At 44.2% G+C, this 16,875-nt stretch overlaps 1 protein-coding gene and 1 pseudogene across 2 annotated transcripts; both read left to right on the forward strand.

The window, feature by feature from the left end:
• The first annotated feature begins 3,317 nt into the window (after positions 1-3,317).
• On the forward strand, positions 3,318-4,914 carry LOC311146466 (exosome complex component RRP41-like). Its single transcript, XM_084182973.1, has 3 exons — positions 3,318-3,506; positions 3,983-4,189; positions 4,442-4,914. The coding sequence occupies exons 1-3, from the start codon at positions 3,336-3,338 to the stop codon at positions 4,799-4,801; spliced, it is 738 nt and encodes a 245-aa protein (XP_084039099.1). The 5' UTR covers positions 3,318-3,335; the 3' UTR covers positions 4,802-4,914.
• A 732-nt stretch (positions 4,915-5,646) lies between these two features.
• Positions 5,647-16,457, forward strand: LOC311146553 (glycosylphosphatidylinositol anchor attachment 1 protein-like; annotated as a pseudogene). Its single transcript has 12 exons — positions 5,647-5,720; positions 5,916-6,069; positions 6,314-6,414; positions 6,571-6,714; positions 6,817-6,913; positions 7,223-7,405; positions 9,187-9,383; positions 9,483-9,629; positions 10,012-10,083; positions 10,244-10,461; positions 14,048-14,190; positions 16,110-16,457. The product of its transcript is annotated as a glycosylphosphatidylinositol anchor attachment 1 protein-like (transcript).
• The last annotated feature ends 418 nt before the right edge of the window (positions 16,458-16,875 follow it).

Consider the following 16,875-nt stretch of genomic DNA (forward strand, 5'->3'; position numbering starts at 1 on the left):
CACACTTCATAACAATATATTGATGCTAAGCTGTTTTGCAAGCATCTCAAAAGGGATCACAAAACAATTAGGTTTTCCATGTTTTTCCCTATTGCTGTTCTTGACTTCCCTCCTTTCCTTGTTTGTTTCATTCTTATGACAGAATGTAGAGTTGCAACTTATAGGTATGCATAGTTTGAAATGCTTGACTTCAAGGTACATTTGTTTTTTCTCACAGGCATACACTGGCAAAAAACAAACAAGACTGCTCCTTGACCTTTATCACATATAATCCAGTCATTGTTCAGCTCATTACATTATACGTATATGCATTGTTTCATATATATATATATATATGTTTTTATTTATACACATTAGAGATGCTAATACATTTTATTTTTAAAGTGTCAAAGTTTGGAACGTTTTTTGTAATCTTGTGGTGTAAATAACGGCATACTGCTGTAGGAGTGTTCATGTGTGGGCGATCTATTTGTCAAACTATGTAAAGCAGGATAACATCCAAGAGAGACCAGTCTTCATCACACGTCATGACTGAAATGTTCATGTACTTGTTAATTACCACATATGAAGTATTGTAGATTAATTTTTTGGATCACTTTCACTTATGTCATAGGGCTTTTTTGGCTTGTCCACTTCTCTCAGTTAAATCACTTCCTAATTTCCCAGGTAAATGAGATGGCTTTGGCATTACAACAGCGATCATTTCAACGAGTTTGGCTATAAGTTAAGAAAGTAATTCAGGAAATTCCGTCAATCTTTTAAATGTTCACAATTCACAAATAATTACATTTCCTGAAGAAAATATGTGCTTTCTTTAGCGGTCTAAAAGCATTTGTATGGTAGTGGGAGATTTGAATCCAAGCTCTTTAGAAGCTGAAGTGTTTCAATATACTAAGGATAGGTCTGATTACTAGTCGACTGCTATATATGAAAAATGGCAGTATGCCTCTGAAAAATGAAATGTGCCTAAAACTCGTTCGGGATGTTCTTTCAATGGTGCTATCCTACTCCTGACAGCAGTGTAGTTAATTAGGGGTTACCCTGAACGGACCTTAAACCATCTTCCCTGTGACTGTCATTCCAAAACCATTATACCAAAAGGCTTAAATGGGTGGTTGACTTTTTTTTGTTGTTGTACCAAATGTCTTTTTTTAAATGTAAATGGCATGTTATAGAAGTGTCTCCATACCGTTTTTTATTAGATTTCGCTTGGTTTTGAGAAACTTACCGCACCAGCAATAGAGTTCCTCATTTATCCTTCAGCTGCAGTATGGGTGCCACTTCCTCATTTATCCTTCAGCTGCAGTATGGGTGCCACTTCCTCATTTATCCTTCAGCTGCAGTATGGGTGCCACTTCCTCATTTATCCTTCAGCTGCAGTATGGGTGCCACTAGCCCTTGATCATGACTCTCAGTTCCTTTACATTACACAGAAGTCATTGGAGGAAGGCGTCTTCTGTACGGGGAGTTTTGTTAAGAGCCCCGACGCTCAGTCTGAACATTAATACGCATCGCTTGCTATACGGTTTTATAAGCATAATACTTATCTTTCATATCAGCGAGGGAAAAAATTATAATTGATACACACCTTTATAGGGTTAGTGTTCCCACACGGCCATATCTACATGTTAAAGTGCGTGTTTATGGAAGACAGAGGGACCACCTGTGCTAATTAGCTATCTAGCATGCTCCGAACACCTGTATGAAATGGAAGAAGGCCGCCAGAAACATATTGTCTCTGGGGAAAAACTGTCGGCTGCAACTGTGATAAAGCCGGGTAAAATAGTGTACAGTAGGTGTATATTTAGCATTTGTGAAATTATTTTGATGTGATGTGAAAGTAAAAGGCTTTTTGTTTCTAGAACCGCATTCAATTGAGAATCGATTCACGTTTAGATGAAGTATTTGGCAGTTTTGGCTGCCATAGCCAGTCTACCTCTGAAAATAAGGTCATTGGACCTTAAGTAGTAACGAACGATAGGCTCCTTAAAACCTTTTACTGCGGTGGGCTAAATGAGGGTTACACAGTGTTTCATTCCCACCCATGAGACCACAGGGTCATTTAACTGCAGGAAAGGGCTACAAGTACATGTTGTGCTAGAGGGACATGGATAAACACGAACAAATGCACACACAAAAAGACAAATATATTATTTCGAAATTGCAAAACTCTCTGGTCTTTAGATGTTGTATACATGAAATGGTGTAATACTTTATCCACAACCTTATGTTCCATTTTGTTGGACTCAAGCGATAATTGTGAGTGCAAGCTTGCTCGTGCTTGTGGGAATACAAATGAGAAAGCTCGCAAAAAAGTGTCTGGAAAAGTGTTATATTTCCATGCTATTTACATCAAACATAGAGATGTGGTTTAAAAAGTTAATCACTACTTTAAATGTCTTGGTAAGGTCGCCAAACCGTATTTGGTTTTGTTTTAGGTTAGTGACGGGAAGTTAGGCTCTTTTTACTGACTTGGATCTTTTTGACTCGTTCAGTCAGAAGAACGAATCTTTCGACTCATTTCGTTCATTTGAGTCAGTAATGCCCAGTGCACGCACGACACCTATCAGCGAACGATGAACTGAAAACTCGAAAGAGTTACATGTCTATCACCACAGGGGGTTTATTGGAGCTATCATTTGTGACTGAGACTTGTAAACGTGTGCTTTAAACAATGTAGATTTGTTGATTGCTAGGCATACACATAATATTATTTATTGATACATTTGAAACGAGGTCTAGTTGTGGCGCAACCGGACTATATTGTGAACTACTCTTGGCGGAATGCATTGCTTGCGGTGAGGGTGATAAGCACAGTCGTTCGCAAACTGCAGCACCCCTAACGATTCGTTCTCGAGTTCGAGCTATTTGGTTATGTTTTGGTTCTACAAAGCTGTGTCCATCATAACATTCAATAATCAATTAATTGCACTCATTCTTGCACCATGTGATCAATTATCAGTTCTAAACATGCATTTTTCTTCTCTATGCTTATTTCATGATCTATTTTACTGCGCTCATATGACAGACAGTTAGTGGTTGGAGCACATCTCTGGAGCCGCTGAGCCGTAGGAGCGTGTATTAATCCTGCTGTATGTCTAATTGCAACTAGCACTATCATGTCAAACGAACAACTAAAATGAACGAGTCACTCAGAAAAACGAATCATGACTCGAGTCAGTAAAAATAGTCGTTCAAAACTAATGAATCGTTCGCGAACTGTACATTACTATTTTGGATTCCTAAAGCCACCGTATCTACTCCGGTGGGCGTGTGGGTAATGTAGTGTATAGCACGTGTGCGTAGTTTTCTTGCGCCAGTTCAAACGTTAAAATATGGCAGGCCTGGAGTTGTTGTCAGATCAAGGATATCGTCTTGATGGAAGAAAAGCTGCTGAACTGCGCAAAGTACAAGCTCGTATGGGTGTATTTGCCCAAGCTGACGGGTCTGCATACATAGAACAGGGAAATACCAAAGCGCTGGCAGTTGTGTATGGCCCTCATGAAGTAAGTTTCTTGCTAAAATAGCGTGTTAGCAAGATAACTAGTTAGCTCGCTACATAGATAACAACACGCTAGCTAGCTAACGTTAGTTTGCATACAACTGAGATTCATTAGCTATGGAAATTGGTTTAGCTCGGCTAGCATTTGAGCTCAGTTTGTTTATCCAAATTGTCATATTTTTCCTACATAGCTAATGTGTTCAGCCCCCTGATTCTAGTCTAGAGAGCTAAACCATCTACCCAGCACACTTCCACCTGTGCCTAGGGTCCAGACCGCTTGGCAGAGGCGGTAGTATACTCACATACAGGGAGACTACACTCTTCCACCTATGGCCCAAGAGATCGTGAGGGTATATCACTGCTGCCACCAGTGCAGCGATTGAGAAGGAACTGTTGGCTCAGGACTTGAAGAATCAGTGAGGCTGCAGTTAGTTGGCTCGAGAGGAGTGCATTTAAAATCAAATGTACTCTGTTCCCCAGGTGCGAGGCTCCCGCAGCAAGACGCTCCATGACCGTGCTGTTATCAACTGCCAATACAGCATGGCCACCTTCAGTACAGCAGAGAGGAAGAGGAGACCCCACGGGGACCGCAAGTCCACAGAGATGAGCCTTCACCTCAAGCAGACGTTCGAGGCAGCAGTGTTGACTAATCTGTACCCACGCTCTCAAATTGACATTTATGTCAAGGTACCACACTATTTCAGATATAAATGAACTATGAAATGGGTTGTGGTGGAGTCTGATACTATTCATAAAATGGTGAATGAAATTGGTTGTATATCCAGTTTTTGGGATTTGGAACCAATTTAGATTTTTTTGTCTGGTTAGTTTCATGTTCTCAGGTATAGAGGTTTCTTCATCAATTTGAACCCTGAAACATGGGGTTAAAAAACAACCTGACTTGAATTGAAACATTTCACACTCCCTCTTCCCTCTCAGATCTTGCAGTCAGATGGAGGGAACTACAGCGCATGTGTGAACGCCGCCACTCTGGCAGTAGTCGATGCGGGCATCCCCATGCGTGACTATGTGTGCGCCTGCACTGCAGGCTTTGTGGACGAGACTCCGTTGGCAGACCTGTGCCATGCTGAAGAGAGTGGAGGGGGCACATCACTGGCCCTGGCATTGTTGCCCCGTGGCGGGCACATCGCCCTGCTACAGATGGATGCCCGACTTCACCAGGACCACCTAGAGACACTGATGGAGGCGGCAATGACGGCCTGTAAGGGCGTCAGCAAAGTGTTGGACGAGGTGGTGAGGCAGCATCTTCAGGAGGTGTCTGCGCTGACTGGAGAGTGATGTAGCTTGGACTTTGGGGTAGATTGGCCTGCGTGAAACAATTTATTTATTGTACAATCGTGTTATGCTTTTGTATGAAATGCCTTATAAACAATTAAATCTAAACCCATTGATGTGTTCTGTCTGTTTTGAATGATCCATAACTTGACTAAGATGATTTGTTGACACAGAGCCATAGATAAGGGTCTACATAAGATAAATCAGTCAGCAAAAATAAAACACTACTGATTTGTAGCATCACTTGAATTGTGTGTTTTTGATATAGATTTCTGTGAAACTTTGTTTAGGTCATCTTCCAAACCAACAGGGAGAGCCAGTCATAAATGGCAATGCAGTAATCTATTTTTATATATACTGAACAAAAATATAAACGCAACATGTAAAGTGTTGCTTTATATTTTTGTTCTGTGTACATGTTTCATTGCTAAAGCAGAAGTTCAGTTGGTCTGTCAAACAATAGTCCGGTAAGAAACGAGGGGAAAAAAGACTGGCGAAAAATGTAGAGCAGTACAGGCTAGCTTCACCTGTCAAATCTTGGGTGTTTCCCTTCTTGTGCCCGATAGGTAGGCTCTGGCTTATAACTACAATTTGTAAAGGTATTAGATACATTGTTTGGTTGAAAATAAACACAGTTTCGGGTATTTGCGCGTGCAATGTAGCTGGTTCTATGCTGCTAGCTAACACATCGTCCAATCAATAGAGGGTTACTCTGAAGGTTAGCAGGTAGCTAGCTAGGTTAACGCTGTAGATAGCTAAAGTAGCGTAAGGGGATGACTAAAGCTATTGTGTGGGTCTTTGTTTTCTAGGGTCCAGCTGAGCCAGTGTGAGTGGTACAAGGCAACAATATGGGACTGCTGTCTGACCCAAACCGAAGGCGAGCCCTGACCAACCTTCTCACCTGTCTCAATGCACCAATTTGGTGAGTCCTTGTAGAATCCTGAAGAAGAATCCATTGGGTAAGTGGAATGTATCAGGCCATCCTCTTGATGCACCTAATCCACTTTGTAGGGTATCATTTAAATTGTGCCTCTGTTTGTGTATGACGCAATGCTCTAAACTGATATGAAGACATACACTTCTCACTGATTTCTCTCTCTGCTCTATGTCCCCCCAGTGTTGTGTGCTACCTGGTGGGTGTGGCATGGTTCATGGGCTTGGCCTGCGAACCGTTCACGCTGCGCACCTACATGTCAGAGAACGCCATGGGCTCCACCATGGTGGAGGAACGCCACCGGCAGGGAGTTTGCTGCTCAAAAGATAACAGTAGGGTGAGTCGGACTGATAAGCCTTCCTCCTATAACCTATCACTAGTGTCAGGAGTTTTTCTTGTTCGTGTAAACAAGGAAAAACTATCGGCCCTTCCTATCACTAACCCCAACTTTGACATTCAGTGCTTATCCTACCTATCACAATTCCAGCTGTAAGAGTGCTATAATCCCCCTGTCCCCTCCTGTAATATTTCTTCTGTGTTTCTCTTCCTCTCCTTTCCGCTCTTCTCTCTGTAGTGGGTAGTGGGATGCCGGTGGATTGGCTGGTGTATACCATGCAGTCTCGAGGGCTGGAAGTGTTTACTCAAACTTCCCTTCCCGATGAAAACAAAGAGAGATATGCGAGTGTGTGCTAAGACAAATATGTCTAAACATGCATTTCATTTGATCCCAGTGTGCACACACTTTCACACAGATGCATTCCCTCCTCTCAGGCTTTAATTTCTTATCTTTCTCTCACTCATCCTTCTCTCTGTTTGTCTGTCTATCTCGGTCAGACAGTGCATGGCACTAACGTTTATGGGATCCTGCGGGCCCCAAGAGCCCCTCGTACTGAAGCCCTGGTGCTGAGCGCCCCCTGTAGTGAGGGAAACAACAACAACCAGGCAGTGGGTCTTCTGCTGGACCTCGCCCAGTACTTCAGGAGTAAGCATGCTACTTACACAGACCATTGCAGAAGCACCACACAAGCATACAACCCTACTTCCTTTTTTAAATTGATCAGTAAATGATTTGGTCTCTTCTTAGGTCAGATCCACTGGGCAAAGGACATCATCTTCCTGGTTGATGAACATGACCTGATCGGCATGCAGGCACGAGGGATACCATCACACCAACACCACTGGTCAGTACCTACATCTCTAATACCACCACACCAACGGTCAGTACAACAATCTTTAATACCACCATACCAACGGTCAGTACCTACTTCTCTAATACCAACACCACTTGTCATTACCTACATCTCTAATACCACCACACCAACACCACTGGTCAGTACCTGCATCTCACCAACATCTGGATCTCTGTAATGATGTAACCCTGTAATGCACCAGTCGTAGAGACACCAATATGGACTCTTTATGTATTCTCAATGTCTCTATACCATCAACCCCAACCCTGCCACCACTGTGCCTCACTCTGGGTCCCCCAGGTGGTGACTGGTCTCCGCTGCAGGGGAGAGGTGGCTCTGTCTCTGGAGCTGAGCAGTGATGTCATCACCAGTCTGGACCTGGTTCTGGAGGGGCTCAATGGCCAGCTGCCAAACCTGGACTAGGCCAACCTCTTCTACGCCTTCTGCCAAAAGATAGTGTACTTGTGTACCATCCAGGGCAAGGTAAGGAGGTCCAAATGCCAGCACTTACTTCAGTGAGTAAGTTATTTGATATACACTGCTCAAAAAAATAAAGGGAACACTTAAACAACACAATGTAACTCCAAGTCAATCACACTTCTGTGAAATCAAACTGTCCACTTAGGAAGCAACACTGATTGACAATACATTTCACATGCTGTTGTGCAAATGGAATAGACAACAGGTGGAAATTATAGGCAATTAGCAAGACACCCCCAATAAAGGACTGCTTTGCAGGTGGTGACCACAGACCACTTCTCAGTTCCTATGCTTCCTGGCTGATGTTTTGGTCACTTTTGAATGCTGGCGGTGCTTTCACTCTAGTGGTAGCATGAGACGGAGTCTACAACCCACACAAGTGGCTCAGGTAGTGCAGCTCATCCAGGATGGCACATCAATGCGAGCTGTGGCAAGAAGGTTTGCTGTGTCTGTCAGCGTAGTGTCCAGAGCATGGAGGCGCTACCAGGAGACAGGCCAGTACATCAGGAGACGTAGAGGAGGCCGTAGGAGGGCAACAACCCAGCAGCAGGACTGCTACCTCCGCCTTTGTGCAAGGAGGAGCAGGAGGAGCACTGCCAGAGCCCTGCAAAATGACCTCCAGCAGGCCACAAATGTGCATGTGTCTGCTCAAACGGTCAGAAACAGACTCCATGAGGGTGGTATGAGGGCCCGACGTCCACAGGTGGGGGTTGTGCTTACAGCCCAACACCGTGCAGGACGTTTGGCATTTGCCAGAGAACACCAAGATTGGCAAATTCGCCACTGGCGCCCTGTGCTCTTCACAGATGAAAGCAGGTTCACACTGAGCACATGTGACAGACGTGACAGAGTCTGGAGACGCAGTGGAGAACGTTCTGCTGCCTGCAACATCCTCCAGCATGACCGGTTTGGCGGTGGGTCAGTCATGGTGTGGGGTGGCATTTCTTTGGGGGGGCCGCACAGCCCTCCATGTGCTCGCCAGAGGTAGCCTGACTGCCATTAGGTACCGAGATGAGATCCTCAGACCCCTTGTGAGACCATATGCTGGTGCGGTTGGCCCTGGGTTCCTCCTAATGCAAGACAATGCTAGACCTCATGTGGCTGGAGTGTGTCAGCAGTTCCTGCAAGAGGAAGGCATTGATGCTATGGACTGGCCTGCCCGTTCCCCAGACCTGAATCCAATTGAGCACATCTGGGACATCATGTCTCGCTCCATCCACCAACGCCACGTTGCACCACAGACTGTCCAGGAGTTGGCGGATGCTTTAGTCCAGGTCTGGGAGGAGATCCCTCAGGAGACTATCCGCCACCTCATCAGGAGCATGCCCAGGCGTTGTAGGGAGGTCATACAGGCACGTGGAGGCCACACACACTACTGAGCCTCATTTTGACTTGTTTTAAGGACATTACATCAAAGTTGGATCAGCCTGTAGTGTGGTTTTCCACTTTAATTTTGAGGGTGACTCCAAATCCAGACCTCCATGGGTTGATAAATTTGATTTCCATTGATAATTTTTGTGTGAAAGTATTTAATAAGATTATTTCATTCATTCAGATCTAGGATGTGTTATTTTAGTGTTCCCTTTATTTTTTTGAGCAGTGTACTTGCAGAAGGTACTTCGATTTTTTATGTTTTCAGAGAGGCCTAACAATAGCACACCACAAACATTTAGGCTTGTCCCTTCCTCTGTGTTTGTGTCAGGTAAGGACGAACCAGTAATAACATGGTGTAATAACACGTTGAATTGCCTGACTGTCACGCTGACTGCCCTCTCTCCATCCAGCTCCAGAGGAACGACTGGGACAGTACGTCGGGCTACAGTCACGCGGTCCAGACCATGATGCTGATGGTGTTGAAGCAGGCCAGCGGGCGGCCCTGGGGGGACCACGGCCTGTTCCTTAGATACCACATAGAGGCTGCCACCGTCAGGGGCATCAACAGCTTCAGACAGTACAAGACTGACACCACCACCATCGGCAGATGATCAGAAAACGTTAGAATTCTTGTCATTTCTATGGTGACATTTTCACTGTTAAAATTCCATGAAAATAAACCTGTGTGTGTGTCCCTCATCCTCAGGCTCCTGGAGGGGATGTACCGGAATCTGAACAACCTCCTGGAGCGTCTGCACCAGTCCTACTTCTCATGCCCTCACTCTCTCGCTTTGCCTCCATTGGTTACTACATGCCCGCCTTCGGCCTGCTGGCTGTCAACCTGCTGCTGCGTGTATCCTTCCACCTCTGGGACCTTAGGGGATTCTAGTTTTATTTAACCGTTATTTAACCAGGTAGTCCAATTGAGATCAGATTACCTTCTTCCGAAGGGAGACCTGACCAAGAGGGGAGGAGGGTTGGAATTAACAGAACAGATATTAGTTTTGGTCCATTTCTCTATGTTAGTCAATTACATAAAAATAATACATTAATTATGTTACAGTCCAAAGGCCCTGATAGGGGTTAATGATATGCTGATGTAGTTAAGCTGAATGTACACTTTCATTAAGTCACGACGAGATTGCTCTGAATCAGGCTGTGTATGTGTTGATGATAATAGTTTAATGTACTGGTGCTCTGGTGCCTGTCAGTATTGTCCTTAACGGCAGTAACAGGCCTTAGACCTGTTGGTTCAGCTAGGAGCTTCAGCACCAGGAACAGAGGACGGATTGAGGGAGAGCAGGTGTGTCATAGATTAATTCACACGTATGTGACTCTCTCTGGCACATATGTTTGTAATATGTAACTAGAGTATCTACTTTATATCTCTGGAAGTCTAACAATACCCTATTGGTCTATGGCAGTATATTTGACATTCTCCTCCTGTCTCCCTCTGTTCTCCATCAGCCCTCCAGCCCAGGGGTCCTGTCTATCCTGACTCCAGTAGTGATCAGTCACATGACAGGGGTGGCTCTGTACACCCTCCCCATCCTCTCTCAGCAGATGGCTGTGCAACACTTCCCTGTGTCCGAGACTGAAGCTGTGGTCCTCACTGCTATCGTTATCTACACAGCAGGCCCTGCCACACAACACAGGGCCTCCTGTAGCTCAGTTGGTAGAGCATGGTGCTTGCAACGCCAGGGTTGTGGGTTCAATTCCCACGGGGGGCCAGTATAAAAACGGTATGCACTCACTAACTGTAAGTCGCTCTGGATAAGAGCGTCTGCTAAATGACTAAAATGTCAATGTAAAACACACACAGGTACACACACACCCTCACATCCCTCTCTTTCTCTCACATACACACACACTCAAAGAAAACACAACCAGTGTTTTCCACTAGTGCCGGCTGTCAGCTATACAGCCGTTACATGCTCATTTTAAGCCAGGTACTTTTTCCACTTAAATTAACTAGGCAATTTTTTACAAATCGGAAGTCAGAAAAAGAGTCAGCCGAGCCCTCTCCCGCTAGAATGAATTAAATTAATTATAAAGGCTACTTTTTCAATTTGCAAGTCAGAAAAAAAGGCAGCCGAGCCCTCTCCCACTAGAATGAACAATATGCATCATCTAGCGATCTATTGATAGCACAGGTGCCTGTCAATCACAAAGTGAGCGATGACAGGGAAACAGCTGGTTTGACATTCTACTGTCTGTCTTGCTTCCCGGTACTTGTGGGTGTGTGTTGTGTACGCTGTGGTTGCAGTCACATTTCTTTACACGGAGGGCGAGAACATTATGCTCCTTCATCGTCTGTGAGTGCATTTGCACGTCCCATATAATGTGGTCATGATGAGTCTAAATCCATTTAGCCTATTTTCTGGCACATTCATATCTTTTCTTTCGCATTTCATATGGAGCCACGAAGTGTTGGTGCATAGGCTTAATGTGATTTGATTGACGAACAGCAAGCTTGACTAGTTTATAAATGGTGTCGAACTGACTTAATAAAGTCGATCTCATATATCCTTGCCATTCATAAATCATACAATGTAGTTATGTCTATGTAAACTAAAGACCTCGTTTGTATTTTTGATATGAAGTCCATCAGGACTTGCCAGACAGTGATGTTAAAGTGAGTGACTCGTCAGTTGCATACTGGTAGACTTTTTGGCAATTATCTACAGGAACAATAGGTAGGCTAGTGGAGCGATAGCCTCACTCTGGTCCAAAATATGATAAAAGAAAACAGATTGAATTGTTGTAAAAGCTAATGATACTTATATGGTATTTTCAAAGATATTGATATAGGTCTACTAATTTAATCAAAGTGTTGACAATGGATTGGTCAACTGCTGCTTTCTGATTAATACATGCTTCATTCATACCTGTAGTGCAGATAGCTGAGAAAATGCCTCTTAAAAGGGAGCTTGAAGTCTGTTGAAGTCAGCAGACTCTTACAACATTCTTTAAAAAGAAATCTGTGAGTCAGATGTTAAACAAGTATATATTTTTTGTTGATAAATGAAATGACACTGCAATTCACAGAGTTGCAAACACGAATTTAACTGACATCGTTTTCTCTTATCTTAACATGTATGGACCCAGAACTTAATTGAGCATGTATTCTGTTTATTTTAGAGACCTATTTTTCAATTTGTAAAAGTGCCCATCACACAATTTGTTTGATTTAAAATGTAACCTTTAATTTAAAGAAATCAACAATTTGGGCTATGTACTTCATTTTTCATTTTTCATTAAATACATAATTTGAAGAACAAACATTGTGGCAACTCATATCTTGCAGTAAAATACTTTAATCTCAAGAGAAGACAGGTTAAATGTTAAAAAAGGTTTAATGTTCTCTTACTTAGAAAATACTCCTGATCATATAGGCCTAGACAATATCCCCAAAAACTAACAATACACTGAATTCATGAACTGTAAGTATTCAATAATTTTGCTGTGTATTTCAGATGGAGTCAAGGCATTCGACTGTACCAGAGGCCGCCAAATTAGAGATTGTTCGGCTAAAAAATCTTAACCCGGCCCGGGGGATCCTGGCTGGCTACTATTTCTATTTGTCTGGCTACTCAATGTGCTTGTTGAAAAAAAACTGCACAACCTGCACAGCTATCTTATCTCACACACTAAAAATATGCAATCATTATACTGGCCTCTAAAATCATTGACAGGGAGCAAATCTGTCTACATAAGGTCCCACAGTTGACAGTGCACGTCAGAGCAAAAACCAAGCCATGAGGTCGAAGGAATTGTCCGTAGAGTTCCGAGACAGGATTGTGTCGAGGCACAGATCTGAGGAAGGGTACCAAAACATTTCTGCAGCATTGAAGGTCCCCAAGAACACAGTGGCCTCCATCATTCTTAAATGGAAGAAGTTTGGAACCAACCAGACTCTTCCTAGAGCTGACCACCCGGCCAAACTGAGCAATCCGGGGAGAAGGGCCTTGGTCAGGGACATGACCAAGAACCCGATGGTCACTCTGACAGAGCTCTAGAGTTCCTCTGTGGAGATGGGAGAAACTTCCAGAAGGACAACCATCTCTGCAGCACTCCACCAATCAGGGCTTTATGTTAGAGTGGCTAGACGGAAGCCACTCCTCAGTAAAAGGCACATGACAGCCCGCTTGGAGTTTTCCAAAAGGCACCTTAAGACTCTGACCATGAGAAACAAGATTCTCTGGTCTGATGAAACCAAGATTGAACTCTATGGCCTGAATGCCAAGCGTCATGTCTGGAGGAAACCTGGCACCATCCCTACGGTGAAGCATGGTGGTGGCAGCATCATGCTGTGGGGATGTTTTTCAGCGGCAGGGACTGGGAGACTAGTCAGGATCGAATGTCCTTGAGTCGCCCAGCCAGAGCCCGTACTTGAACCCGATCGAACATCTCTGGAGAGACCAGAAAATAGCTGTGCAGCAACGCTCCCCATCCAACCTGAGAGAGCTTGAGAGGATCTGCAGAGAAGAATGGGAGAAACTCCCCAAATACAGGTGTGCCAAGCTTGTAGCGTCATACCAAAGAAGACTTGATGCTGTAATTGCTGCCAAAGATGCTTTAACAAAGTACTGAGTAAAGGGTCTGAATACTTATGTAAATGTGATATTTCCGTTGTTTGTGTATAAATTAGCAAGAATTTCTAAAAACCTGTTTTTGCTTTGTCATTATGGGGTATTGTGTGTAGATTGATGAAAAACAAACAATTTAATCAATTTTAGAATAAGGCTGTAACGTAACAAAATGTGGAAAAAGTCAAAGGGTCAGAATACTTTCCGAAGGCACTGTATGTTCCAAATTGTGTTGTGGTTCGACAAGAACACTTACATTCGCCTCTAAACATTGTATTAAAATGTGTCTCATCCATCCACCGCGTCCGCATTTTGACCAGATTAGCTGGTGCCTCCCTGTATCCACATTTGACAGATATTCTTTCAAAATAAAATGAATTTCTTAGTCTTAAGACAGTTACTGATGCCGTAAGTCAATATTTTGCTCCCTGTCAATGATTTTAGAGGCCGGTATAATGATTATTTCAATGGTTTGACCATCCAGATCGGTTTACACTTTATTGAGAAAGACTACAGAGTTGGTCAGGAAGATCTGATTACAATCTGATCTCAATGGGACTTTTAATAGTCTACACCGGTCTAAAAATGTGGACATGATCAGTACAAGGGGTTAGCACCAGGTATAAACAGGGCTTTTGTCTACTCTCTTCCTCCCTCTCTCTCCCCTCTAGGCTTCTGGTAGGACAGAGCAGGGCTGGAGGGTGCTGAAGCTGGTGGCTCTACTATAGCTGGATGTGTTACTGGGCTGCACTGCCCTCATCAACTTCCCGCTGGGCTTCATCCTGGCTCTGTCCTCGCTGCCTTCATCACACCACACACGCCAAAGTAATACTCTCACCCACACGTTTCTCCCTGTGTTGTGTGATTTCTTATAGAAGTAATCATTCTCAATATGTGTCTTCTTAGACATTAAACTAGAGTGCAACATCACTAAGGGCTTGAGTCAATCCGTAGCTCTGAAGATCAGCGCTGTTGCGTGATTGAAATTGAAAGGTTATTTCCGGTATGCAGTGTTTTTACAGCGAACGCGGGAACATTGCCTTTACATTTCTATCGCACTGTAGTGCATGACTTCAGCGCTATGGATTGAATCGAGTCCTAAGGGCACAATGCATTGTTAGTTCCACTGTTCCTTGAGTGTGAGAATACAGTGAGGGAAAAAAGTATTTGATCCCCTGCTGATTTTGTACGTTTGCCCACTGAAAAAGAAATGATCAGTCTATAATTTTAATGGTAGGTTTATTTGAACAGTGAGAGACAGAATAACAACAAAAAAATCCAGAAAAATGCATGTCAAAAATGTTATAAATTGATTTGCATTTTAATGAGGGAAATAAGTATTTGACCCCTCTGCAAAACATTACTTAGTACTTGGTGGCAAAACCCTTGTTGGCAATCACAGAGGTCAGACGTTTCTTGTAGTTGGCCACCAGGTTTGCACACATCTCAGGAGGGATTTTGTTCCACTCCTCTTTGCAGATCTTCTCCAAGTCATTAAGGTTTCGAGGCTGACGTTTGGCAACTCGAACCTTCAGCACCCTCCACAGATTTTCTATGGGATTAAGGTCTGGAGACTGGCTAGGCCACTCCAGGACCTTAATGTGCTTCTTCTTGAGCCACTCCTTTGTTGCCTTGGCCATGTGTTTTGGTGCATTGTCATGCTGGAATACCCATCCATGACCCATTTTCAATGCCCTGGCTGAGGGAAGGAGGTTCTCACCCAAGATTTGATGGTACCCCGTCCATCGTCCCTTTGATGCGGTGAAGTTGTCCTGTCCCCTTACCAGAAAAACACCCCCAAAGCATAATGTTTCCACCTCCATGTTTGACGGTGGGGATGGTGTTCTTGGGGTCATAGACAACATTCCTCCTCCAAACACGGCGAGTTGAGTTGATCCCAAAGAGCTCGATTTTGGTCTCATCTGACCACAACACTTTCACCCAGTTCTCCTCTGAATCATTCAGATGTTCATTGGCAAACTTCAGACGGCCCTGTATGTGCTTTCTTGAGCAGGGGGACCTTGCGGGCGCTGCAGGATTTCAGTCCTTCACGGCGTAGTGTGTTACCAATTGTTTTCTTGGTGACTATGGTCCCAGCTGCCTTGAGATCATTGACAAGATCTGGGATGAGCAAGATGTAGTTCTGGGCTGATCCTCACCGTTCTCATGATCATTGCAACTCCACTAGGTGAGATCTTGCATGGCGCCCCAGGCTGAGGGAGATTGACAGTTCTTTTGTGTTTCTTCCATTTGCGAATAATTGCACCAACTGTTGTCATCTTCTCACCAAGCTGCTTGGCAATGGTCTTGTAGCCCATTCCAGCCTTGTGTAGGTCTACAATCTTGTCCCTGACATCCTTGGAGAGCTCTTTCGTCTTGGCCATGGTGGAGAGTTTGGAATCTGATTGATTGATTGCTTCTGTGGACAGGTGTCTTTTATACAGGTAACAAGCTGTGCTCCTAATCTCAGCTCGTTACCTGTATAAAAGACACCTGGGAGCCAGAAATCTTTCTGATTGAGAGGGGGTCAAATACTTATTTCCCTCATTAAAATGCAAATCAATTTATAACATTTTTGTCTCTCACTGTTCAAATAAACCTACCATTAAAATTATAGACTGATCATTTCTTTGTCAGTGGGCAAACATACATCAAATACTTTTTTCCCTCACTGTATTGTGTACGTGTAATGTTTCGCTCCCTCGTGCACTGTCGGAGTGTTGTATTCATGTTTCTCCTTCCAGGGTGCTGTCTGCAGTCATCATGGTGCTGCTGAGTCCCGGCTGCGCTCTGCGTCTTCCAGGCACTGCAGGAGACCCCCGTCTCCCTGCAAAACGGTTGGATGCTCTTTCTGTCCGTCATCTCGCAGGGCATTCTGAACCACGCCCCCTAAGGCTCATTGGTCTATCCGCTCCTGGCTCTGCTGATCTACCCCTGCTGGCTGCTGCTCTGGAACATCCTCTTCTGGAAGTAAACAACAGGCAACTGGGGGAAGACTGGTCCCAGACCTGCCTTTATGGGAACTCCATCTATCCTGAGGTGTGAAACAGGTCCTAGACCTGTATTTATGGAATGAACTGAGGTATGCTCATGTCTGGCCTTTCACCAAGGATTAGGATGACTGACTTGCCCGGAAGTAGCAGGGGTAGTGGTTAAGTGCTTTAGGTTGGGCTTGTGTGGAGGAATTACAACTAAAAGGTTGTATTGGGTTCAGGCTTGTGTGCATGGGATTGTTTTGGTTTATGGTACCCAAATAAATAACCAAGAAACATCCAAAACAGACAATAGGCAAGCAGCTTGGTGAGAAGGCAACAACTGTTGGCGCAATTATTAGAAAATGGAAGAAGTTCAAGATGACGGTCAATCACCCTCGGTCTGGGGCTCCATGCAAGATCTCACCTCGTGGGGCATCAATGATCATGAGGAAGGTGAGGGATCAGCCCATAACTACACGGCAGGACCTGGTCAATGACCTGAAGAGAGCTGGGACCACAGTCTCAAAGAAAACCA

This window comes from Coregonus lavaretus (assembly GCF_964263955.1).
Source record: "Coregonus lavaretus genome assembly, chromosome: 19".
NCBI lineage: Eukaryota > Metazoa > Chordata > Actinopteri > Salmoniformes > Salmonidae > Coregonus > Coregonus lavaretus.

Coding starts and splice junctions, on each gene's coding strand:
- LOC311146466 (XM_084182973.1), top strand. CDS start 3,336: ATGGCAGGCCTGGAGTTGTTGTCAGATCAAGGATATCGTCTTGATGGA. Junction 3,507..3,982: donor TTGTGTATGGCCCTCATGAA/GTAAGTTTCTTG, acceptor TCTGTTCCCCAG/GTGCGAGGCTCCCGCAGCAA. Junction 4,190..4,441: donor AAATTGACATTTATGTCAAG/GTACCACACTAT, acceptor CTTCCCTCTCAG/ATCTTGCAGTCAGATGGAGG.